The sequence below is a fragment of the Schistosoma mansoni genome, chromosome 2 (genome assembly GCF_000237925.1).
Source record: "Schistosoma mansoni strain Puerto Rico chromosome 2, complete genome".
Classification (NCBI taxonomy): Eukaryota; Metazoa; Platyhelminthes; class Trematoda; order Strigeidida; family Schistosomatidae; genus Schistosoma; species Schistosoma mansoni.
Window position 1 is genome coordinate 7,970,625 of NC_031496.1, and position 27,901 is coordinate 7,998,525.

Here is a 27,901-nt window from a genome sequence, read left to right on the forward strand (position 1 = left end):
TAGACTGAATTGGTATACGTACAAATTTAATTTGAGCCAAACACGTAGCATTGCCTGGCGAAACAGTCTAAACAAGATCTAACATTGCAAGAAATTTATAGTTCAAACTCACCGTAAATTTGTAGCATTCGTATCTTCTGATTCGCCATGGAACTCAGCAATTGGAAATTAGGCAGGCAGTGGTCAAGAAAGTAAAATATTCTAGTAGATAGTTTTTGATAGTAGTTAGTAGATAGTGATTAAGCAGAAAGATGAATTTATAATCGACAGTTAATCCTGTATTGGTTATACAAGTGGATAAGTTGCAAACTGATATGCGTTCGTGTTGCCTTGAAGCTATACTTACGAGTGGTTGATATTTTAACAGACATATTACACAGGAGCATTTACATGCTGCTAATGCTTGTTAAAGAACCACGATAGTCGATTATAGTCGTAGTTGATTGGTTAGTTCTATCGATTGAACTAATTATTTCAGTTGAAATACTAATCAACATTGATATGAAGCAACGAATGTTCACAGAAACTGATAAAGATAGCCGAAGTTAAAAATGAAAAATAATAAGTATAGAATGCAATAAAAAAGATCATAATGATAGGTTGCGTTATTCGAAGTCTTGCTCACCAGTGTAGAACATCTACGTTGATGTTCTATGTCGAAATGATTGGGGGCCTACTATAGTTAGACGAGAATGGTGACGAACCAACTAACGCTGAAGTCACACCTCGCGACCGGCCCTTACGTGGTTTGAACCATCGACGCATCAAAGGATCATGGACGCTATGGAGACTGTACAACACAAAGGACGTTATTACAAGAATATATTAGTTAAGGTACAACCACGGAAGTACAGAAGTGAGAGAACAACCACTGCCGCGTGGGCCAGTCCATGGCATATCTTTGATTGATGCGCGTTGACTATCCTTGACTTTGACAGGGATCAATGATCTGTTCGATATTCAGTGACCCTACAGTGTAAATTGTCTTGCTTCTAGTATGAGCGAGAATAGTATCGTCAATAGAATTCATCATTTCATTTATTTGTGTGTGGGCTGTGATACTGCCCGGGTGCCCAAACCGAAGCAGGTGGTTTTCTTAGGGTCCACACCCCGAGCCTTTGACCTAAAGGTCTGATCCACAAGGCAGTGGGGCATCGTGAGGAGATGCAGTCCCATGGTAGCCGGTCACCAACAGCAGGTTCATTCGCCATTCGTTCCTTCAGGATACTGGAGCCCATGTGCACCATTGGTTTGGAATCAGGGTTTTCCAACTCCATTAGGTGGACTTTCCGTGTCCACCAACCCGGTTAAAGCGCCGGACATTCGCTTTTCGTCCTCTCACTTTCGTAAAGAACACTCCCGCCACGAGAAGGCAGTGAGTAGGACTTCCCTGGCAGAGGCTATATATTCGCTGGCCATGTGAGAGCATTTCGAGAGGGAGAGTGGACTCTCCCCACTCTCGGCCGTACCAGGGCATTTGGGGGCAACGAAAAAAAATTGGGAACTAATGCGCCCTGGCGGATTCGACTCCGTGTCACTCAGCTTCACAGTCAGAGACGTTACCACTGAGTGGTAGACCTCTTAAAAGTATCAGTGGTTGTAAATAAGATTACGCATAGAGAATATGATTCGAGGACAATCCACAAAACAGAAAGCATAAATTCAAAACCCAAGATCTGAGGGGAGGCCAAGAATGAATACATCTGTATCACTGGAACCGATTACGATCCATATCACCCGACGACTCTAACCAATAATCGCAAAAACTAACCATTAGTTCTGCATCTGGAAACATTGCTCTGATCAACAATCGGTGACTACATGGACTGATGCCACATTTCGACCTACACCTACAACAGTTAACATTGGACATCGAAATGGGCGATGATTGGGCATATGTAATAAATATTTCAACCAGTTCAATAAACAAAGATTAGCAACTTTATCAACTGATCTGTTATCATTACCAAGTATCCTATATCTATCACCAGTATTCTTTACTCCGTACCTGAAAATAAACTATATCTCTGACAATAAGAGACACCAAGATGAAAAACCTATACAAGCACTTTTCTCAGCAGGGGGTTGTGGAGATTGTTAAGTTCTTGATTGAGATCATGAATCCATCGATGTTAGACCACCAATGAAAACCTAGAAGTACTAGACGTCCGTTTCATCCTAGTATGGGACCCCTCAGCAGTATGCACCCACGACCCTGCACGGGGGACTCTAACCAGGGACCTTCCGTCTCATGCGCGAACGCTTAACCTCTGGATCATTGAGTCTTATCTGAGATCTTTGGTATGATACATTTTCTTACTACATGTACCATAGTAAATACTACTCATAAATATACATTAGCATCTACTCGAATCAACATGGAAAGATTTCTTTGGTTGTGAAACGTTCCAAAACACTGAAGAAAAAAGTTCAACTAAACTTTTATTTAGACTTCATGTATGGATTAAAATTATTTTGAACTACAGTCCATATTGTAATTTATGTAAACTTCAATTGAGTCACAAATTTTTGGCTGATATATATATATATATATATATATATATATATATATATATATATATATATATATATATATATATATATATATATATATATAGAGGGAGAAAGAAAGAAAGAATAATTCAGATTACATAGAAGATGGATTTACAATGCGGTATAATGTCTCTTTGTAAAAATGAGTATTACAATGTAAGTCACTCATTATATTATGGTAAAACTGTTATTGATAGTAAATTTTTTTTATTTCGCATATAGTTACTAACCTTTAGGATTTGTTTAAAAAGACATATTCCTCATCTATTTTTGTGTAAGCACAAGTGAGGAGAAATAAAATTTGGTTAATTAATCAATAAATAATAATAATGTGTAAATATATCAAGTAGGGTAGTGTAGTGGGGGGGATGAGTAAAAATTCTACGTTTAGGTACATAATAAAATGTTAACAAGACAGTTTTGAGCCTGAAACAACTGCACACAATAAATAGCCAAGTTTAGTTTTTCCTATCAATATAAAATTAGATAAGCCAAATGCTAAAACTTGTTTATGTATCATTTGAAAAATAAAAGGGAAAAAGATAAGAATCAATATTTACAGTAATGTAAATTTTCACACACAAAAAAACAACAACACTAATCAACGTCGTTTACGAGTTCCTTGACGTGAATGTAACTGTCTGAGATTTCGTTGTTCTGTTTTTTTTAATTCAATATCAACACTTTCTAATGCTTCATCAAGTTGTTCTTGGAAAAATGAATCTGGTAATAATTGAGTTGATTCAGCTAGAGGTGGAAGACGTCTATGATTAGTAGAAGTGATAGAGACAGCAGCAGTTGAACGTGTTTGTCTTTTTTGTTGTTTTGGAGATGTTTTCTCAAGTGCTTTGATTACTTGTCTATGACGTGCAGGTCGACGATTAGTGTTTCGTGGTTCAGATTTACAACTACGTATATCATCTTCATCATCATTCTCTTCTGTCTCTTCATCACTTGTATCATTAATATTTTCTTTAGCAACCTCCTCTTCATGTAAAGTGACACTAAGTTCTAATTCACTATCCGATAAACAAATAGAGGAAGGAATAGGAGAAGGTAGATTGGGAAGTTTTGGTGGACCAAGTCTCTGAGTCAACCGACCACCATTTTGCTTAAGTCGTAGACGAGAAGCATTTCGAAGGTTTCGTTTAACTTGATTTATTGGATTTTCTGATATGCATGTGCTATTGTTTTCACTTAGCTCTTCATTCTGGTGAGGAATAGCAGCATTAACTGCACACACCGATTTCGAGGCATCTACCTCATTGTGCTCTTCTGTCTGGATCCCAATTGAAACTCCAAGACTTAATGAGCTAACCTGAATAAATTTTAAAAAACAAGACAACACGACAACAAATGTAAAGTCCGATAGATTGATCATTACATGATGCAATTTCAAATAGACAAGATGAATAAATACAACATATTTTGGCAATAAATGTAAAATCTAGCAACTTATCTTGAAGTTGATCATAAGAAAAATGGATTAGAATTCTTGGATGTTTTAGTGACTACTGGTACTACTACGTTTCAGTATAATCTGACTGATTCTTGGAAAAAACTGGCTGATCACTAGGTCTCGACAAACTATCTCAATAGTAATGTTGTATCCGAGATGTGGAGAAAAACTCGTTCAAAGGATAAAATGGTCCCGATAACATTAGAAGAAAAATATTTCATGATGGTTTGTTTTTATACGGTCTTAGACTAATGACAATGCCATGTTTTTATGTGGCTGCCTTCAAAAATATTTCAACATGTTTGAAAAAATTGCATTTGTAGATAAAATGGTAATTGAGTATGCATATTTGCATATTCTGTATCCCCAAATGAGACATACACTGGTAACTTATTCAAACAACAAACTCTTTGGAGAGTTCACTTATGCCATCTGCTTTTAACAACCATGTATAATAAAACTAGATAGAAAAAAGTAGAAAGTTTACGAGCTAGACTTCCAAACTCGTCTTTTATCTAGATAATTTGAAGGTGCCAGTCTATTTATCTAAGCCCAAGGAGATTGAACTATCAATTATTCCCCATAAATTAATACCCACAAAGTCCCCCGTCCTTTCCAAAAAAATCGATAATAAGAATTAGTCTCAATAATGCATTCATTTTACATAAATATCTATTAATTGGAACACTATACATACCTGCATGGACAATTCATTCATTTGACATAATGAGGTTTGCATAGAAATCGAATCCGTATGAATACTTGGTTCAACAATAATTGATGTTTGAACATTCATGTCAGTATTCGGTACACAAGCAAGTAATGCATTATTTTGTTCTAAAGCAACTTTTAAATCAGTTTTCATTTGATCAATACGCTTCTGTGCATCATCATTGCAAATTTTCAATTCTTCAGCATGTAATTGTTTCAATTTAGTTAATTTTAAGTTAGACTGATGCAATTCATTGGTTTGTGAAATCTGATATAATGAAAGCAACATTATTTGTTTGAATGCAATATGAGTTATGATTTTAACAACATTATTCTGTTTGACTAATATATTAGGCATACGATTCGCAATGGAGGGAGGACACACGTTTTGTTTCATTTAGAATTCGTCAGTTGGATGTATACACACACAGTGTTGATATTCAATCCCACTAACACTGGAACCCAGTACGTTTTTTATAAAATGCCCAGTGCATTATTCACTGAGCTACTAAGTTCAGGTAGGCACTGAGTGTGCAAAGTTTAAATTAACTCCCCCACTATGTAACTGGATATCAATCACACTCAAGGTGATACTACCCAGTTCCTCAAACTATAGTAGGTAGAGTGGGCATAAAAACTGGGAACTTAGCGGCTGATAATCATACGCTTAAATCACTAACCCATTGCTCCATCAACTGACATAAGAGTAATAATAAAGGTTTGTAATTTTCTGTTGTTAATACTGGTGACTGCGATTTATCAACTTGTGTTGACATACGTCCATCTTAAACGGATTGTATTGATATGGCACAAGTTTTGAGTACATTGACTTTTATTACAAAATGATACAGATGAAAAGCAATTCAAGATGTACTATTAATACACTGAACCAATCAGAAATCGGCAAATAACAAGTACGTACGATTAATTAGGAAACGGTTTCCTTTTTCAAAAGAATGAGACATAAACTACTGATAGGCTTAACTTCCTAAGGCATATACGCATTTAAAAATTGGGTGTGCAGTTATTTCTTGATTCGGTCAGCCAATGAACTTCCTTTCTCACTATAAGGTTTTTTAGTTGAATTGTATGTTAGGCCTCGGCATAGGAAGTTTGTGTGTCAGTATCAAATCTTGAAAACCGCGCCTCACAACGGTTTACCGGTAGTGAGAATGGGAATTGATCACAAATAATTGATCTAACGCCTTTAAATCTGTGAGCCGAACCCACAAAATACTACTACTATTCATCCACTTTTTTATATCATTTATGAAAATTATGGATAGTGAGCATTTATTGCTGTTACATGCTTTCAACACAGAAAATAAAAGTGCTACGGTGAGAACATCTTACATTTGATTATCCCACAATTATTGAATAGAAGTGTTTTTTCATAATAGATAGAAACCGACTAAAGAACAATCAAAAACCAAGGAAATGTGGAATATTGGATTTCAACTCATTGGTCTAAAGAAGAAATAAACAGAGTTCACCATCACAAGACAAAACAGCTGTCCTGTACTCCTGAAATTTTCTACTATTCCCTAAATTATAAGCTAGCAGTGGAATAAAGGACGCGCGTTTCGTCCTATTTGGGACATGTCACCTGGATGTACCTGCACCCCAGATTTGATGTTTACTCTAGGACTAAAACCGGGTACTGTTCGCTTCAAACGCCATCGAGTTATGTACTTAGCTACTAAGTCCCGATAGCCACTAGCTTGTGCAATGAGGTGAAGTTTCAATCCAGTTCTAAGCATCAATAGGAAGACTCAAACAACCAATACAGAAATGAATTATTCCCCAAGTTATTTCAGTCCGTAACAAATAAAATTGAATTTAAATTGAACAATTAATCTCCATATACCACTGTTTAAATGGGTCATAGATTTGTAAGAAATATTAACTTCAAAGTGATACATTAGATCAACTTTAGAATAAAAAAGTTCAGTACAAAACAGACAATTCGATATGATATAAGCACAGCTTGAAACAAAACAGTATACGTTTACTGAGATGACTATGTCATCATTATTAGTGTGTAAAGGTCACAACCAGCCTAGAAATATTAACCATCATTATTGAAAGATTACAACAAAAAATATGAGTACATCCAAATTATGATTCAGTGTTTAGAACACACTGCATAATAATTAGACTTTCTTGAATGCTGAATGTCACATCTAAGCTATTCTGCATTTGTTGACAGAATAAATACATAATAGGATATAAGAACATTAAACTGAAGTACATATTCTATTAGGAAAATTCAGTTTTCCCGTAAATCTGTTGTGGCTGTCCGATAATTTTGAAGGGTACATTAGTTCTTCTATGTTGATAGAGACCAAATAACACAGATAACTAAAGTGTGACACCGCTAGGTCGTTGATTCTTAAAATCGGCATAAATATAAGCACCCACATTTAAGACATATCTACAACATAAGTACTAGACTACGCGATATAGTGATTACGATCAAGAATTATGACACTTGTGACTAGCCGTTGTCGACTTATATAGCTGTCTCACAACAAACAATCATTCTACTTGAGCTGGAAGTACTATTAACTATCATAGTTACTTATTAACTAAACACGGTTTCGAGCTACACTTTAAATGTGAGTGTTAACAATACTACCATCCGAATGCCCAGAACTGAATTAGGTGTGGCACAATACTCGAATTTGAGATCTACATATTAGAACTCCAGTTTACTTCTAATCATTAGTTTGGATAATTACAATCATTAACAAAACTGTAAAGCTTATATGATACAAATTGATTATGCAACTATGTACACAGAAAGATAGAGAGAAAAACACATTGCGTTGAACAGATGTCACAAAAATGAATTTAGCCAACTATCATTTCATTATTACATACCAATCTTTGAGAAAGATCTTCATATTGTGCTTTAAGTTCATGGAAAGCCGTTTCAGATTTCACTAATGCATCATGTTTCAAAGCAAATTTCTCTTCTATTTCATAGATCTGACGACGTAACTGTTCCACTATCTCTTGATGTTGAAAGCTTGATTCATGCTCCAAAAATGACAGTAAACCTTCACTAATCTGAATTGGATGAAGTAAATGAAAATAATGCTAACTACTCAAGTAAACAAAACGGATGTTATTTTAGATGAATTCATGAGAATATTTATCAACTCATGACAAGAAAATTAGAAAAACTGTTCATTGATACCACTGCTATATATGATAGAAGCTCAAAACAATTTAGTGGTAACGTGGCTGATTACTTTAATGTATGACACTGATTTAGGATCTCTATATGTGTCAATTTTGTATTGTTTGCGCTAAACCATGTATAACATAACTTCTAACAGGCACACACGAATTAAAATCCAAACTTTATCCAAGTCAGATTCAACCATTCAGTGTCGAACAGGGAATAGTGCAAAAACAATTCAATCAAACTATCAGTCCTAAAACCTATTGTGATGGGCTATGTTTGGTGGTTGTGAGGGTACGTTAGAAGAAAGGTAGGGGGTGGTAGACTAAATAAAATGTGAAACTGATCCATCCGGACATTGAATGTTGAACTGAGCCATGTGAACAGGTGTAGATTATCTGTTTGAATGTGACCAATGGTTGGAGACTCCAGAAAATATGGCTCTGAATTAATTGCAATGTCGTAGATGCATTAGATTTACTCTTTATCTTGCTCTAGATCATATACTTTTTATTGAGCGGAATCATTTTTTCTTCTCAAGTTATGTCTTCTGTGCCTAAACCATTTTCAATATCATTGATGCTGCTACTTTGATTTTCATCTTGATAGTTTCATCCCACCGTGTTCACATAGTGTATGGCAGGTTGGACCAATCAACATATGTTCCGTAGTACAAAGAAACATGAATTATACACAAAGTAAATCGTTTCGCATGGATGTTCCACCAATAATCACGACTATCAGGAACTTGAAAATTTATCAGTAGTCTTTGATTAATTAATTTGGAAATAACAACATAAACATCGCAAATTATACACGACCGTTGAAAGTATTACACAATGAATACAATTAATTATTTAATGATTATATTAAAATAAGAATTGCTTACCCTACTTTCTCTAACATCATTGGTGATGTATTCATTTTTATGATGAATACATTTCACTTCATCATTTGCTTGATATTTTTTCTCAGGATCAACTGAATGCTGAATTGTATAGTCTGGTAAAGGTTGCTTTTCCCCAGGTAACAATTTATTGGGACCTTTAACAATTGTGGAAGGTGTTTCATTATTTAATGACTGATTGCCATTTCCCTGAAATAAGATATATAACGTATGGATAAACCAGGATACTACATAACTGAAACAAAACTGAACACATGTATCCGTATATGAGTACGTGATAGTTGTTTAGTTAGTGTAGTGCCAACCACTAACTAGGGTTACAGATATTCAATCTATTATGATAGTAATAATAAACAATCGAATCATAAACAGAATAAAATATAGAACAAAATTATAAGCAAGCTGTCTTGTAACAATATAAATTCTTCATACTTCACGCAGAAGTGAGTAAAAAGAACAACGTTAATGGACGCCATAATGAGGTGCTGTACCATTCTATTCAAGACGGGATAAAAGTTATCAAAAATTACATTCGGATCAGTAAAGCTTTTTTGATAAGCTTTTGTAACCCTCCCCTAAAGACTATGGTTTCATGAAACAGTGTTCACATTATACAGATTACAATTTGAATGTTCTAAACATGATAAATGGCGATTAAAACTAAGCTAAATATCTGAAAAAGGAGTGATGTTCCATAAAACAGCAGTATGAGGCAACTAGTTCTAGGGCAACAATGGTGGGGTAGAAGCAGATATTGAATTTCCCAATATTGAGTCTACTTTGATTGACTGTATGTAGAGACGATATCGGTTGATATTCGTAACTGAGACGCTTTCAAAATATTCCTCTTTATACAAAGTTTGTTTAATGAGGAAAAAACTATAGTTTGTAACTCGAAATAGATACAAATTAGCAACAGCAGTTGGAACAACACCGAAAGAGAGAGATGTCCTCATCATCTCATGAACTGTTAAAACAATAACCAAGAGGTTTTAGTTGAAGGAAATTTCCAACAGCCGACTGATAAATGGATTGAAATCACTTCAGTGAAGTTTTGTTCACTGAACTAGATAGTTTTAATCGTGAAGCTTACATTATTTTTCTCAACAATATCATCAAAAAATTTAGGTAGCAATGAGGTATTCGAATTTGTCTGCAAATGACTGACAGCTTGCCCTGTCGACGTTGATTGGTTATTGTTGACCTTCAACTTGTTATTGTTCTGTTAATACCGTTTAGATCAACAAAGAAAGCTTCACAATTAAAACATTCACCTCAAAGTAAGATCTCCACCAAAATAATCCATATGAGCTACAAATCATCTCTACCATATCTGGATTGGAATTATTAACACGATGATCATCAAGACACCATCAGATGGAACAGTTAAACCTTGAAACTCATTTACTTTACCTTGAACTAGTTAATACTGAATAATAAAAAATATCGTACTGTATGATTTGAATCACTAAGTAGGCACTAGTTACTTTAAAATGATAAATGATATGACTGGCTAATAGGAGAGAACAATCAGAAAACGTATATCCAGTCTAGTGCTGATTGCCTCAGATAATTCCAATAATAAAACTTGCATATTGGGGATAGATTTTTATATTCTTCTCTAAGCCACAATTTAAGTATGAGGACTAAGATACTACCTGGTAGTCTAAAACAAAGTATATGTGGTGGGGTCCAAATATGCAGCCTACTGGTCGATACTCAAGTATTTTTACTTACTATGCTACCACTTCATCGGTTGTCACCTAAACTGATTACTTTAAGTTGCTCTTTCTACAATGTTACAGATGTTACGAATCACTGAGCAAATTATAGCAAGAGGTTACAAGTATGATTCTATCCATAGGCTAATCTCAAAGTGAGTAATTCGTAAACGATCAAAAATGTCCATCACAAGTTATTTTTTCATAACTTGAAGTAATGATGCAGTACCTCTGAAATGTAGCTAATAAAAGTAGTTAACTTGATAAATAAGAGCAGTAACACATTCTAGTGGGCTACATCATTATTAAGTGAGTGTCTGAACAATTTCATAACATGAAGAACTCAGTGTGTTAAACAACACTAAAGAAAAAATATTCTACTAACTGATATATTAACACAAAATCTTGCATACAAGTGCATAGGTTTATGAACTCGATATATGTTGAAAGTAATAAAAAATTAGGACAGTTCAGTAATCCTGTATTGAGGTTTGTGTAAAAAGTTGAGAATGACTTTTGATAGGGGTATACGATTCGACAATACATCATTACCATACAACATTCCAGTCATCTGAAACTATGCATTGATCACCAGTGAGTGATAATGCTTGATACACACAATGCTTTGGAAAAAAAACAAGGACAAAAAAATTCAGACACTAGTAGCAATCAAAAGTAAACAAGAGAATACCTGTATTGTCACTTTGGACTCAGGACTTCCATAGAATGAAAGTGAATTCATCTTATCTGTAGCATGATTATGTGCAAATGCCGTAATTTTGGGTAAATTGATAGTAATACACGAATCATCTAAGTCATCTGCTTTCAAGGAGTCATTAGATGAAACAAAGTGCTAAATATACAAAAGAAAGGGAAATATCATCTCTAGTTTCACTGATAGGTATTAAAAAGATACAATTTATTCACTTAACAGTGTGCGGAGCAATTTATTACTTCCTCCTTTGATCTGGGAAACCACGTAGTAATACAATTAGCCTTTATATTTAATGTATGGCTCAAATCAGACAAAACAAACCTGTATTACTGATTGATCGCTGAGTATTGACTAGCATCCTGTTTGTCTAGTCCTTTAACGCTAATCAAATTCTTAATGTGCCCATTAGTCTAAGCGACCCGACATTATGTGCAGTATGTTTTGATCTTAGGTGGTTGGAGGTACTCAGTAGGGAACCCTGGAAATATGTTTCATATTAGTTGGCACTCATCAGCAAAATATACCTGGAATCTTCAGGAAACTGGTGCTTTCTCAAGATTACAGATACGTCTTTTTGACGAGTGACAACTAGCACGAAACCTAGGCAAAGAGTTTCTTGCTGAATGCAGGCCGTATTACGGCATGTCAGCAACCAAAAATGGAGAGTAACTTTGGTTGATAATCTTTTTAATAAAACTGAAAGTCGGAGAAAAGACAAATCGACCATAAAGAGAAAAACAAATAAAACTCTATTCATCAAGTGTATTAGTAATAATCTTAGCTCAATGTGGTTTATATTGAAAACAATCAAATTAGAATGAATGAACAGGATAGAAGGTACTTATTAATTTATTTGAGAAATTATATGAAACTGATTATTAACATTTAAGAACAGTTGCAAATAACTCATCATAAGCGTTACCAACCAAATACTTATCAAATAATAATTGAAGTGAGAAAAATTTTATCTCGTGGGATTTTGTCATCATAAATTATGATAGATGGGTTTTGAGACTAATTATTACGGAGTCAATCAATCTGCTTAAGGCGTATAGATCAATTGAGCAATTTGACCACCTAGATTACCTTGGTAACTGGAATGGTTCTGGTGCGTTTAACGCTAAATTTCAGAAGAGAACAAAAATTCCCGGGTCGGATAATCGACAGAGTTTGACATTGTCAGCTTGTATCACGTACAGGGTAGACGGGATGTCCGTTTGACAACGAAGGGACAAGGTTACTGAGCAGCGATTCACGGTTTATTATTCTATGGTTATGTAACATTGGCTACCAAAGTAGGAAACAAATATATGTTGCAAGTATTTGGTCACAGGTGTCTTCGAAGCCCTGTTTGCGCATGGTGTAAATTTAGCAGCTTCTATGCTATCACATATGTGTTATCTATCCAACATTTTGAACAGATTCTTGTTACTCACACACCCTTCTACTATTGTGACATTTTTACCACCCCAATAATTCTATTATCTTCATAAGAAATTGAGACCTTCAATAAATATACGTCTTCTATTTATGTCCTTGTAACTATATACATACGTTTCATGTGCGCTTGTGCATGTGTGTCTCTGTACATTTATTATCTTATCCTGTCTCTCTCCTTTCCCTCACTGTCTTGAGTTTTATTAATACTTGTATTGAGTAGTATTCTGAGAAGACATATCTGTCTACTCCACTTCTTATCTCTTCGTCAACCTGCCGAAACGGATGTATAAAATATAAGCATCCAAAACACTTACTCGACCTTCTATATACTATCGTTCTAAACTAGTTAAGTCGACAGAACATATGCAAAGTAATTAGGATCTATATTCCGTAGAAATCTTTCACTAGTTTATAACATTGGAGCCAGCTACGAACTCCAGATGACAAACAAGTCAGGAGTTCTGAGGTTAGGTGTAGGGTACTAGGTAAATATGACAAATTAGTTGAATTTTTATCAACTGAAGTGGTTGGGATATGTGTTCCGTATTCCTAACCAGCATATGCTTCGACGCGCGCTGTTGTCTGGTATAGGACAGGGGTTAAAAGCTTGGGGTGACTGGTCCAGAACTTGGCATTAGTTCACGAAGTCGTTGACTGCTGGACCTGAGTCATGTTGGTAGATGCAGACTATGTGGTTAGGGTTCGCATAATGATTGAGATCAGGGGTTGGAGACATTAGGTGATATGACCCAGAATAGATTGAAGTCGCGTAGATGCATTCACTCGTCATGTGCCCTAATAGCTTTTCATGCTTTTTATTCTTCCGACCCAACCCTTTTTTACAAACCCTATTCTCTAATCATGAGCATTTTGCACTACCACTGATATTACCATTATTTTAATTCCTTTACTATTCATTATGTCAATTTTATCTCGCCGTGTTTATAGTTAGTCATTAATTAAACCCGTAACTAATAAAAACGTAGATTATTTAACAATAAGTAAAATAAACTAATATCAGAAATATCTCACCTCATCATTTAGTTCTGTTTGAATTTGTACATCTGTTTTATGCTTATTAGACTTCCCAAATTTTATTAGTAAAATTATAATTGCGAGAAAAATGGGATAAGAAGAAACAAGTCAGATTTTACTTAGAACAGGATATTAGAAAACATACATTTTAAATATAAATAAACTAATTGGTGTGCTTATTTTCCACTGACGTATCTTTTGGTTAGTGTAACACTACTCAGATGCCTAAGTCAAAGTAGAAGGTTCTCTTAGACGAATACTTCTTGAACATTTAGCCTAAAGGTCCAGTTGACAAAGTAGTGGAGTAGTGTCAGGAAACACAGTCCCATGGTAGCCAGTGACTACAATAGGTTTGCACGCCATGAGTCTTTTCAGGAGCATGATACCTATATAAACAACCGATTTGGACTAAGGACTTTGCAACATTTCTATCTGCACTTTCCGTTTCCAACAACCCCGGTCTAAGATCCGGCGGTTAGCTACTCGTCCTTTCGCTTTGATAAAACACACTCCGTGTGAAGGTAGTTTGTAGGCTAAAAAGGCGAGTCCATATGAGATTCCCAGAGAGGGAGCGAATTTTCTTCGTCGTCGACCATCGTCGGCTGAAATTCTCCGCTCTTTTTCAGGTCTACAAAATACAGACTTTTTTTATGCATACGCGCACAAACATATCACCATACACTGTTTACTACTACTTAACAAATTCAACATGGCAAGGAAAATAATCCCAGGAGTTAAATATATAATGAACAGGGTGAATAATACTGATCAAAATATAATTTTAGTAATCAAATTAAAGATATACACATATGATAATGAAAGATTACCTGCTGTTGTTGAGCGACTGTAAAATCTAATCTTCTATTCTCTACACGAATACGATCTAGTTCATGCATAAGATTTTCAATGATATCTTTTTGATCTGCTAAGTCACCTTGCAATTCTGCAATTTGATCATCTGACCGTTTAATTGTTTGTAAAAGTTGTGCTATTTTGATTGTTTGTGCTAAAAGAATTATACACACAGAAATATGGATGATGACAATATTGAAATATACATACTAATCAACGAACATAATATATAACGCATGTTGTTTAATTAGAGTTATGTAAAAATTCACTTTTTTTACGTGTTCCCTTGAGTCACTTGAGGAAAATATTATTTCTAATCCAATATGGAGATTTAGATCATCTAGTTGGCGTCCATGTGATATCTATGATCAATAATTGAAGATGGGTGGCGGCTTAGAATTGATCACAGTAGAGTAGATCTATTCGTTAATTTTTCACCTTGAGCTTCAACATTTTTTTCATGTATTTATATCGCGAACTCATCTCATCTTTTCGAAGCATATTCTATAGTCTTCAGTCTTTTTCATTATCATTGTCATTATATTATTTCGACTACTTTACGACACGTCTTGCTAATTTCATCTTTACATGTTAATGTGCCATGGCAAATTGAGCTAACGCATTGTTTTGCCCGGACTCTATGTTAAATATGAATGACTAACTGACCAATAATATGAAGAATGAAGATTTCTCGTGAGAAATAAAACTGTAACGTCATACAATTCAACACTGACCAATATATCTTGAAATACACAAAAATCCTAGGTTTGTTGGCTTGGGGTTTAAGATAAACAAAACATTGGTCACTGTTCAGTGATCAGTTACAAAATTTTACCTTACGTACATGGACAAAAGAAATCCTAATATACTTCTATAATTCAGAAGTTAACATTATCTACCATAATTGATTGAAAAAAACTTGAAAATTACAAGAAAGCGTATATGTATCTACCTGAACAATTGTCACAAACTCCCAAAGATTGTTTTATCTTTACATTTTCTTGTAAAGAGTTGTCGATTTGTGAAGTATCCTCATCACTGCTACTAGCCTCTGAATCATTTGGACATAAACGTTTAGAACTGTTAGTTAGACGAGTTTGACGTTGATTCACTGATTGAACGATATTACGCATACGCACATTTGATTCTTCATACAGAAAATTCTCTCTACTTTTTAATAGTGCTCTATGAAGGAAATAAGTGAGTATAAAACGATTAAATGAGATAAGTTCACACAAACGAAAATGTGCTTTTATGGTATTTATTTATGACGTGAAATGAAAAAGCTGACTGGATTTATCTACTATCTAGAAATATGGTGGGTTTGGACATTATCCACGGAATTATTATCACTACTTAACACTCAATAATCTTAAAGTTCACGATATATTTTATTAAGAGCTCTTCTTAATTATCAAAACCCTTTAGGTAATATATATATAATAGTTTTAGTGAAGCAGTCTTAGTGTTACGGGATTCGACTTCCAGCCTATAGGTCGCAGATTGAAGCCCTGCTACACGCATTTGCTTCAAGTAGCCAGGTAGTATTACTGGCTCTCACACAAAGTGTAACTCAAAGTCAAATATAAGAAACCAAACACGGTGAGTTACATCGTCATAGTTGCAGAAAATAATCAACGAGTCCTGAATCTAGACTTCATAAATGTCGACATTCATCAATGAGGTATATTGTAACCTAGATAGAAAGTTGATATTCAGATACGGATTCATAACATTAACAATTTTTTTCAGCTATTTAGATGGGATTCTGTGTTAACCTATAACGTTTATGGAAGGGATCACTGAAGCCAAGTGGTGAGGATCATATCGAATGCTTTGTTAGGGGTTGAAGCAAATAATTCGAAATCCGAAACTTGGAAGCCATTCTCTAAGATTTCGGTATATATATATATATATATTACTTCATGAAGTAATTAAATGATCAATAAAATGAATATTATTTCAAATAAATATCCCCTGAAAAAAACCCTTAAAATAACTTACTCAAACTTATTTTCAAAATCAATGATCTGCTGATTCATATTATCACACATTTCTGCCCTTAAACGTGCTTCTTGTTCAACCAACTGACCTTTCGATTCAAACAATTGTTCAGAGAGATCTTTAACCATCGTAATTAGTTCCTGTTACAAGGAATGTACGGAAAAGTTCTGGGTTATTTAGGAAAACGAGAAACAGGTAGGTGATTATTTTTGGTGATAGGGGTAAATTATTATCAACGCAGGCAAATACATGTGCAAACAACCAGTTCAAGCACGATAGAATTTATGTAGACTATAATAAGCTCATTATTTTACTCTAATACCTCAACGAAGAGGCGTCAGCTCTAAACGAAGTTAATCCTTTGCCGACGTCAGTGAAAACATCTTTTAATAATTTGCCATACTTTATATTTAACCAAGAAGTAAAATCACTTTTACGGAAATTATGATTGGTAAAAGATTAAAAGGAGCAGATCAACTAACTTAAAAATGTTCGATAACGTATGTTGTGGTCAATGATACAAAACTGAATGCTGCCACAAGAATAAGAAATATACAAGTTGTTTTATAAAATTTGACTACTGTGAGAAATTAACTAGTTGGAAAATAATTTTTTTTATTACTAATTTAATAATAAGTAGTAGAAGAACGATTGAAACCCAGCGACTACTAGAAAACTGTTGTATCTTAGTTTCGGATTTCAGAGTTCATTTGAGATCTTTCACAAAATCACAACAATGTTCACAGTGAAAATAAAAACACAGTCAGTCAACTATAACAAACGTACAGCCTGGCACAAACGTGGATTAGTCCAGGTCGCCATACTTAAATTAACAAGGTGAATAGCAATGATAATAAGGAAGGTTAAACATTAGGAATGTGATTCTAAAAGATGCAATGCAAAGGTACGTATTAAGGGAGACTGAGACTCGAGATCCAGAGGAACATAAAGTGAATCCATCTGCGCCATTGTGAACGATCCCAAGCCTTGCCATCAAGTCTCCAAACACTAATCACAGTTATTGTGTGGACCCCAACCAGATAGTTTGGATCTACTACACACCTCAGTTCAACAGTCAGTAATTTAATGGACTGATGACAAGTTTTGGTTTGACCACTCCCAGATTCGCTCCAAACCACCTCTATACAAAATAACTTCATGTTTCAAGGCAGGCAGTGGTTAAGTATGTGTAATACACGGGTCAACCAACACATTTAATAAGGATTCACAATCTTGTCAACCGGCTTATCTTTGCTTAATACCTTATATCTAACTTTAACGTAGCTCACTGCGTTTTCCCATGATACGCGAGTAATACTTCGAAGTTACCCACATTTCAAACTCTGCAGGTTACCTGTATCATTTACATTTAAAGACCATGTGTGACAACTAAAGAGAAATACAGAGCGGACTGCCGCCCATTACACTTCCATTTTGGTAGCCAGACGGACATCTTGTCTGTGCTACAAGTGACGCAAGTTGGCAAATATCAGGTGAGCTTTCTGAATCCTTATTGAAATTTCACCAGATACCAACTCGCCAGGGTTGATGAGGCTTCAAAGATTAGTTAATTGATTAACGCACCTAGTGTTCATTTCTTGATTAGTATGTGATCATATTATCAGTACCGTGCTGCACAAGAATATTCAAACCATCCATTGTAAAAGGTAAATATCATAATTATTTAAATGCTGAGTAAACTTCAGTAGAACGAAAACATACCTCTTTATTGAAATGGTCTAATACCAGTTCAGTTCCATCATTATTCGATGGGGTCATTGCTTGTGAAGAAGATAAATATTCCAAATCAACCGGTGAGCTAACTTCGCCAGATACTTCATCTAGCGACAGAGTTTTCTTATCAAGATCATCTTCAGACCAACGAGGTGACTGAGGCTCCAAAACAGAATCTGACTCTACAACCCTGAGAGATTTTTCGAAAGGAAATATGGACACATCACTCATTATTTGGGATACATATATTTATATCTTTAATTAGTAAATATTGTAGACTAAAGAAACAATAAAATAGCGTAGGGAGGATATTAATTTTAAGTATTCAGCGACTTACCATTTAACAAGTTGGGTTGTTGGTCAATTTAAAGTATCAATTAAACACTTAGCTACCTCAAGATTTTTAATAACGACTACAAGAAAAACAGTAACCTGATACAATATATATAGTTCGTCAGAGAAAACCAGTGAAAATTCAGTATTTACGAATAGCTTTAGTTAGGTTGAAAGGAAGCATGGATTATATCAAACGTTTTACAAGTAGCCTCTTGATTATCATATCAATAAACTGATTATTAATTAGGTGGCAAAACTGAGTTACTAACCAGACCGCTGATTTAAATACTACGATGATCAAGATTGTCGATCAACTTTAATCACTATATAATACGTTATCTATTAATGAAAGCTATATAATTTGACACATTTCGATACTTGTTTAAACTGACTTGATACACTAAAAATCAGAAACAATGAACAGTAAAGCTAGAAGATTATAGAATTTAGAATACACTACATTATGTAGTTAAGTTAGCTTCATTTCGTAAAAACCTCGCCAATAAATCAGTCATACGTAGCATAGAACCAGGGAAATATATTCATCAGTTCAAGCTGCGACACCACATCAACACAGCAAGACTGCAAAGTAGTAGCGGTAGTAATAGAAAAGACTAGGTATAGACAATATAACTACTGAATGAATTAGCTGAACAGAAAGTATCCGTATTTAAAGACAAAGTAAATGCATCAGCACCATTGCGACCGATTTCAAGCCACTTCCACCACTGACCACGGTCACTACGTAGACCCCAACCAGATAGTTTGTACCTACTAACGTGGATCGATCCAACAGTCAGTGACTTTATGGACTGATCACACGTCTTGATTTGTCAGTCCCTAGTTTTCTTCCAAACTACACCTACATCATCAGACATCACACACGGAGGTAGCGAGAGGCTAGGGATATGCTATACATGTCCTGACGACTTCAATCGATGAAGATCTACAACCTTACCAAACGATTTGCTATCTTTACCCAGTACCCTGTGTCTAATCTCATCATAACTCACTTATTTATTCCAAAATATCCAAGCGGTGCTTTGAAGGTACCAATGATCAAATACTAGTAACCTATAGACATCCTCCAATTTAAAAGCCATGTTTCACAGTCACAAAGTAGAACGTTAATAAAATTAAGAGCTTCCTCTACAATTAAGATTGAAATAGAAGTAGATAAGAATACTTAATCAAACAAGAATAAATTTCCTTTTAACTTATTTGTATTCGTGTTGATACATTTTTAAAACCAATGAGACAAACACATGTTCGCAACATCTGAATTGTGTGGATCTAATGAATAAGAAGTGTAATGATTCCCATTTAAGGGTGGATGGAACACTTTATGGAACAGATTGATTAACCTACAGCTATACTTCAGCTGACTTTTAGACCAGGATATTGGTATGAGATTTATCTAACCCTAACCGAAGTTTTGAAATTGGTGACAAGCATAAGTCAAAACAAAGCAACGATTAAAAACGATTTGATCTCAAGCGTTCCAAAAGATACTGGTCATGAACTAACTAGTTGAAATAACAAAGACATGAATACTTAAAAATGGTGACTATTCCAGTTTGTATGAAAATACAGAAATGCAATCATCCTAATTTTGGGTAATAAAACTTAAAGGTTGATGTGGATGGTCTCTCATTAATCATATTGTTTGATAATGCATAACGACAAAAGATGTTTTGAAAGATGATTTTTTTCAAATATTTAACCAATTTTAGCTGGGTGAAAAATCTTGTAGTCATAACTATGTCCTTCCATTAGTATAAAAATAACAAAGACTTATGTTTGAAGGAAACGTACTTTGTCGCAATTGGTTGATTAGACGATTTAATTTGTTTGATATTTTTTTGTTTACATTTCACTTTATTTGGATGTAAAACAGAAGTTTCAGCCACAGGATTCACTTCTACAATAACTTGCCTGGCGAGAGCAGCAAAACGAAGAGCATGTAGTGTTTCATCAAATAATTCAGGATTTGGAGATGCATTGACTATCATACACGCTCTGCCTTGACCAGTGAAGAAACCTTGAAATAGACGTGTAAGTTTGGAGTCTCTATAAGGCACCAATTTTGGATTGTCCGGGTGGACTTGGTTATATCTTAAGCATTCAATACATCTGGAAATATAATTCAAAAACGTATTAAAGCATGTAAAGAAGTGTAATCACATACATTCATTTAAAATATAGTTCTATTCTCAAGGAAATAAACTAGATCAAGCAAGAATGATGATCATTTGGGCCTCTGTTTAGATAATTAATATGGTGAAAAAAAGATTTAATTGACTGGAATACCATTGATCTCAGTTGGGTTTTTTTCTGATCGTCTATGTTAGTGGGATATAGATTGGATTAAGCATGTTTTATGCATGATGGTGTTGCTGAGCGCTGATTGGTTAATTTTAAACCGATCAGCCCGGGCATATTATTGCAGAAAAATCTATAAGCTTCTTATGCATATACTATAAATATATGAACGATATTTAAACTATTGATTGCTGATTGCTGTTCACATACCATTATTATTTTGAATACAATTTCATTCCTGTTCAACGTGTTCTGATTTTGGGGTCTTGTCGAGTGTCATCGTATAAGAATACTAAGCAATAGGAATCGCTGGGTCGTTTATATAGCAACAATCACAATTATAACAGTGGCGACGGGGAAAAAGGAAAATTCATTCAAAATGCCTATATCAGATGACCAGCTCAGCCGAATACTACAGCAACAGCAAGCACAACTTGACGCACAAATGAGCCTGTTAGAAACTCTGACGCAACAGCTTAACATACACTACTCGAGTTCACATGCTACTACAAGTACTTCTTCTTGTGATGCAGTTGCCAGCAGCATCCCAGAATTCTATTATGACCCCGAATGTGGCAATACATTTCTCACGTGGTTCAAGCGTTGGGAAGACACATTTAGAATAGAGTTCTGTAATCAAGACGACGCATGGAAGACTCGACTGTTGATGCGCAAGTTGGGAAGTCATGAACATGCACGCTATGCTGATCATATATTACCAAAGTTACCTCGAGAGCTCAGTTTCGAGGAGACAGTATCTCAGCTGTCAGAAATATTCGGTGAATCTTCCTCATTGTTTAGTATTCGCTACCAGTGTCTTAATTTGGTGAAACGAGAAGCCGATGAATATGGTGTTCTAGCAGACATCGTCAACAGAGAATGTGAAAAGTTCAAGTTACGCTCGTTGACAGAAGATCAATTTAAATGCCTTATATTCATCAAAGCTCTCCAGTCACCACAAGATGCTGAGATTAGAACCAGACTTCTAACTCGTTTGGATCAAGATCCTAACATCACACTCAGAACGTTAACAGATGAGTGTAAGCGGCTACAGAACATCAGACACGACAATCAGTTGATTGAACAGGTAAATCCTAATTTAACCTGCAGTAGTGTCAATGCTATTACGAGGTTAAAAGTTCAGAAACCGAAAACAAGTGGTAGCAAACCAACGACTGCATGTTGGTTATGTGGTGATTGGCATTATGTACGATTCTGCCCATTCAAGAAACATAAATGTCAGATGTGTAACAAACGTGGGCATAAAGAAGGTCATTGTCCTCCAAATCGTACGTCCCAGCCTAAGCAGAAGCACAAACGTCCTCGACACATAAAGTTAGCCGAATCTAAATCACTTTCTCTGGTAGCAGCCTTTCAAACAGACTATGACATTCGGAGAAAGTATGTTACGATCCAGATTAATGGTGTAGCGGTTCGTCTTCAAATTGACACAGCATCCGATATTACTCTAGTGTCTAGAGAGACTTATAACTTGCTGGGAAAACCGCCAATGAAGCCATCCAAGAAAACAGCTAAAAACGTATCTGGAGGTGTACTGAAGCTAGTTGGTGAATTACAATGTGAATTTTCCTTCAATGGAAATAGCTGTAAAGGAGTATGCTATCTAACAGAACGACCAAACCTTGATCTACTTGGTCTAGATATGTTAGAAAAGCTTGGATTAATGGATATACCCATTAACAGCGTGTGTAACGTGTCGTGTCCATCATTAGACACCACCTCATATGCAAAAAAGACAGGTAAAAAGGTTCCAGAAATACGGAGTGTAGCAGCAGCGGCAATTCGAAACACTCCAGTGTCGTCAGATGAAGTCAGAAAAGACTTTTCAGAATTTTGTCAGCAGAACGGAATCAGGCACATCCGAACACTTCCATTCCATCCGCAATCGAATGGTCAGGTAGGACGTTTTGTTGGTACGTTCAAAAATGCTCTAAAAAAATCAAGAGGGGAGGGGGACACCGAAGAGATCTTAGAGAGGTTCTTGTTTATACACCGTTCGACACCGAACCCTCAGACAACAAATGGAGTCTCCCCAGCGGAAGCGTTACTTGGCAGAAAAATACGTATACATTTTGACAGCATTCGTCCGACTCCAGCTCTTAAGCCGCAACGAAACGTGATGATGGAGAAACAGTACAATAGTCATCATGGGGCACAAAAACGATTGTTCAGTGTGGGTCAAAAGGTACTTGCTATGGACTATCGAGGAAAACATCCTACATGGATAGCTGGTCGAATCGTGCATAAGAAAGGAAATGTGGTTTACGAGGTGTTCGTTGGTCCAGAAATCTGGGTGCGTCACGCTAACCAACTGAAATCAACCTCGATCTCCAACAACGAAACGCAGCATAGATTACCTCTTGATGTTCTGCTAGACACCTTTGAGATCAAAACACCTGAAACAGACAGGACAGTCAAGGTGCAAACGAAGGATGATACAACGTCCTTATTACCTAGAAGATGGACTAACCGGAAGCGCAAACCAGTAAAGCGGTTGCAGTTGGACCCTAACACCAGATCCTACGAATCTGCTCAAGGGGGAGGTGTTAGTGGGATATAGATTGGATTAAGCATGTTTTATGCATGATGGTGTTGCTGCGCGCTGATTGGTTAATTTTAAACCGATCAGCCCGGGCATATTATTGCAGAAAAATCTATAAGCTTCTTATGCATATACTATAAATATATGAACGATATTTAAACTATTGATTGCTGATTGCTGTTCACATACCATTATTATTTTGAATACAATTTCATTCCTGTTCAACGTGTTCTGATTTTGGGGTCTTGTCGAGTGTCATCGTATGAGAATACTAAGCAATAGGAATCGCTGGGTCGTTTATATAGCAACAATCACAATTATAACAGTCTACGATATTTAGTTACACTTATATCAGTCATGTCTGTTGGCTAAAGCCGTTTAGTGTTAAGATGTATGTTCATACAGTTATTGATTTAGTTCGGGTGTCAAACAAATCCTCACCTTTCATTTTTGTGTTTAAAACTACATTGCTCATTTAAGACTAAGATAACCATAGTCATATTTACTGCTGATTACTCGATACACTGGCTGCGAACTGTCACCTGAGAAGCCTTAAAAGAGTTGTCTTACTAGTACAGTTGATAAGCAAGGAATGGCATAGGTAAACAAATGAATCTAAGTGTGTCTATGTTTTTTATAATCCAGTTAGCCAAATGAAAAGAAATCACAGACACTAAATCCGTTGTTAACAGGTGGTAATAAAGAACATCTTACGTTTTAAATCCAGAAATTCAAACTCCGACGATATGCTAATATTCTTGCGTTTTAGAAATTTTCTCTTGACACAGTCTGATTTCAAACACTGTACAAAAATCATGAGCGCTTATTTACGACTATCACAAAATGAGAACATCTAGTTGTCTCAATGGTTTTTTTATTCACGATGACTTCACAAAAATAACCCAGTAAAATCCATTCACACTAGCCGTAGGCTGAAGCAGAATAGTGTAACAAACAAATCTAAAATCTACACGACAGAGAGTAATTTTTGTAACGAGATGTGATGAATCTGAAGAAAATTGTGAATACTGAATAAAGAAAACAATTAAAACTTGTGAAAGGCTTAGAAATGAACAGCACAGCGAGATGAGGCTACTGTATTCTTTTTCTAAACGGTGAACATTTACTCGTTAATTATTTTACCATTGCCATATATTTGATTTCCCTATTCACATTGAAGCATTCCGTGAGCTGCTTTTGTTTGTCTGACAAAAGAATATAACTTCAAAAAAATGGAAAATATCTGTGACAGACCAAATACAAAATATGTAATTTAAATCCTTTTTGGAGATCGTTCCATGTATTCATGTGTCATCTAGCTCGTTGGTCACCGGCTACCATGGGACTGAATCTCCTTACGATGCTCCAATGCCTTGTGGATCAGACCTTTAGATCAAAGGCTCCGGGTGTGTCCCCCTAAGAAAACCACCTGCTTCGGTTTTGGTACCTGGGCAGTATCACAGCCCTCAGACAAGTCAAATGAGATTTGTGAGGCGCATATATATCTGGTGCTTCCTTGTACCAATATTTATGTGTTTAAATAAATAATAAATAAAATTAGACGTTCCGTTTTGTATCACTTCTACGTTAATTTTGGCAAAGTCAAGTATTTGAATCATCGCAACTACTTCGTAATTAAAATAGAATAAACAAGTATTAACTAACCTTCCCAAAGTTAACAAGCTTGAATTAATATTGCCAGCCTCACGAATTCGCAGTGTTTGGCCGCCTGTAGCAGCCTTTACGGAACGTTCACTTCCCGCCAAATCACAAAACATTAGGGTACTAACTCGAGCGAAATTCGGATTGTTTTTGTCAACTACCCGTACAGCTTTCACACACAGAATACTATGAGATCTAGAGCTTGCTTGGTTTAAACGAGTTGATGCAACTTTTTGGCAGTGACGACCAACAGCAAGAAGTCTCAGGGCCTCTTCGGGTGAAGAGACAGGATACCATTTCACACCTTACCAAAAGATAAGCAAAATAGTGAGTCAAATCAATAGCACACTTAAATTTTCATCATGAATTAGCATGGTTTTTCAAATGATAGTTTATTACATTTGATATCTCAAGCATTTAAATTTTAGAATGATTATTTATGAGTGACTGTGACATGGTCACAAAAGTAGAAGGGACTTGTTACTTTGGAAATTGGATATAGTTACGATCCCCATTCATTTTTAGCAAGATGGTTCTGCATACAGAAAAAATAAATAGTCACTGACATCAAACTTCGAACCGAACAAATCCCCCATCTGGATTGGTAAATTTAATTTACTTCTATTGACACGAACAAAAAGTGGCAAAAGTGAGTAGGTCATGTACGAATCCACTACTAAAATTCATGGTTTAAAAACTAAGAATAGTAGCTGACTGCGCAGACCACGAAATAGATTTGTCTCCGGGAAAGTGCTTTAAGTAGTAACATCTAGTGTTTATTCATTGACAACTTCAGCATGTATAGTTGTTCACTAGACACTTAGTAAATCCATCGTAATGTTGAAAGTACGTTTGGTTCAATTATTAGTGCAAATGGTTTAATACCCTTAAGGGGAAATGTACAAGAAGTTCTACAGTGAGATAGTTTTGTTGCCGGTTAACGTAGGAGTAAGATGAATATTTAAAAGTCTCGATATAATGCGAAGGGGTGTGACTTTAGTTAGCTGTGGTATTTGGAGGAAGCAACTGTTTCAAACTTTTGCATTCTTAGTACAAAGCTTTGTAAATTTCGAGAATCGAAAAGATTTAACAGGCAACCACACTTTCTAAAATACCTTTTATGAAAAGATTTCCGTTCTTGTCAGTCCTCAACTCCAGTGGAGTTCTTCTAGGTTGGTTTACAAAACTCGAAGCATGTGATGTGTTGTTGTTTACACTAAATATATTCCGGGAATTCGTAATGTTTTGATTATTTCGTGTGCTTGTGATACCATTTGGTTGGACGGTTAGAATACTAGAGCACTGTGTAGGATCCAGAAGATCATAAAATGTCTCGTTATAAATCTCTACGAAACTCATCCAAAAGCTAAAACGTATGTCACTAGCGAGTTTGAACCTTGGGTTTTGATCTGAAAGGAAATATTTAGCAAAAAAGAGACAGTACCTGTGAAGGTATCATTTAAAATTGTTTGTTCCTTAACTTGATGGGAGAAGGAATTGTTCTAAGAAATAAATAAGAAGCTGCAATAATTACCTCAAATATGCCTTCAGAGTACCTAATAAGAGAAGTTTTTTCAGCTAAAATTTTTTGGACCTCATCTTCATCCAGACAAACTACATCTGAGAAATCTTTCGGCATCAAGAACGGGTCGCTTTTGTGCTTGACGAGACTGAATATAGAGTAGATAGACCGAGGAATAATTCCAATACTTTCTCGGGTTCCTAACAAATTAGTAATGTATTCGTAATTACCTTGAAGCGTGTAAGTTTTCCCAGAACTAGTGGTACCATATGCAAAAATAAGACCATTCAAACCTTCAACAAAAGCTCGGATTTTGTCTGCGGCCACATTTTCAAAAACTTTATGCTGGGTATCTGATTCACGGAATACCTCATTGAAGGTAAATTTATTTGCACTCTTTTGAAGATTACGAAATGAATGTTTCGGGCCATCCATTTCTGGTGGACAGGCAATCACAGTACATTTGTCAGGACAAGATAACACGGCCTACAGCTAAGGTCAACAATATCGAGATGGTACCTTGGAAGACAGTCCATTATCGCACGCATAAGGCCTTATTCGCAAGTACACTTTCATGGAATGACTGTAATGGGCGACTTGAGCATCACGAGTACATGACTCGAAGTCAGCAAGCAAATTGCAATTTATACTTGAAAGGCGAAAACCTTCAACCATGCCAACAGAAGGCACTCTTGGACATATGAAGGAAAGAACAGATACCCTGTCGTCCAACCCTCTGAAAAATCTCAAAAACAAAGCATCACTTACAACCCAGTCATCTCAAAACCGCCGCTAGAAAATCTAATGTGTACTACTGACCTACTTCAATAAACCAAGGTCATAGTATAGGCCAATATCAGATCTAAGTGATAAAATATGGTATTTAGCACGGCAATTATCTCTCTGAAACTTCGGTATTCCTGAATGATTTTCATCAACGAGGTTGGTACTAGACTTTCGAAGTTAGATTCCATTTCCTTTCCTCCTCATAGGCGGACGTTTCAGAATCAATTTCAGTTTGGAAAGGACAGAAGGCTTGATAGCCTGTGTTAGCCCTGGAAATGATAGTCTCTCAGCTGATCAAACTTTCTTTTGAGAGAGTCAACGGAAGGAGCCTCAATGACGTGCTGAAATAATGAATTCCCCTCGTTAATGATTCGACGGGAAAGTCGATA

At 35.7% G+C, this 27,901-nt stretch overlaps 1 protein-coding gene across 1 annotated transcript; it reads right to left on the minus strand.

Moving 5' to 3' along the window:
• Positions 1-2,876: 2,876 nt before the first annotated feature.
• Smp_137660 (putative rabkinesin-6) lies at positions 2,877-27,505 on the minus strand (the record flags this gene model as incomplete). The annotated part of the gene is made up of 16 exons (XM_018795546.1): positions 2,877-3,871; positions 4,710-4,991; positions 7,607-7,795; positions 8,803-9,009; positions 11,233-11,394; positions 14,559-14,737; positions 15,536-15,768; positions 16,588-16,727; positions 18,310-18,511; positions 20,473-20,790; positions 25,208-25,508; positions 26,320-26,390; positions 26,508-26,585; positions 26,851-27,212; positions 27,246-27,462; positions 27,495-27,505. 16 exons carry the CDS (start codon positions 27,503-27,505, stop codon positions 3,155-3,157), a joined length of 3,669 nt encoding a protein of 1,222 aa, XP_018649848.1. The 3' UTR covers positions 2,877-3,154.
• Between the last annotated feature and the right edge of the window lie 396 nt (positions 27,506-27,901).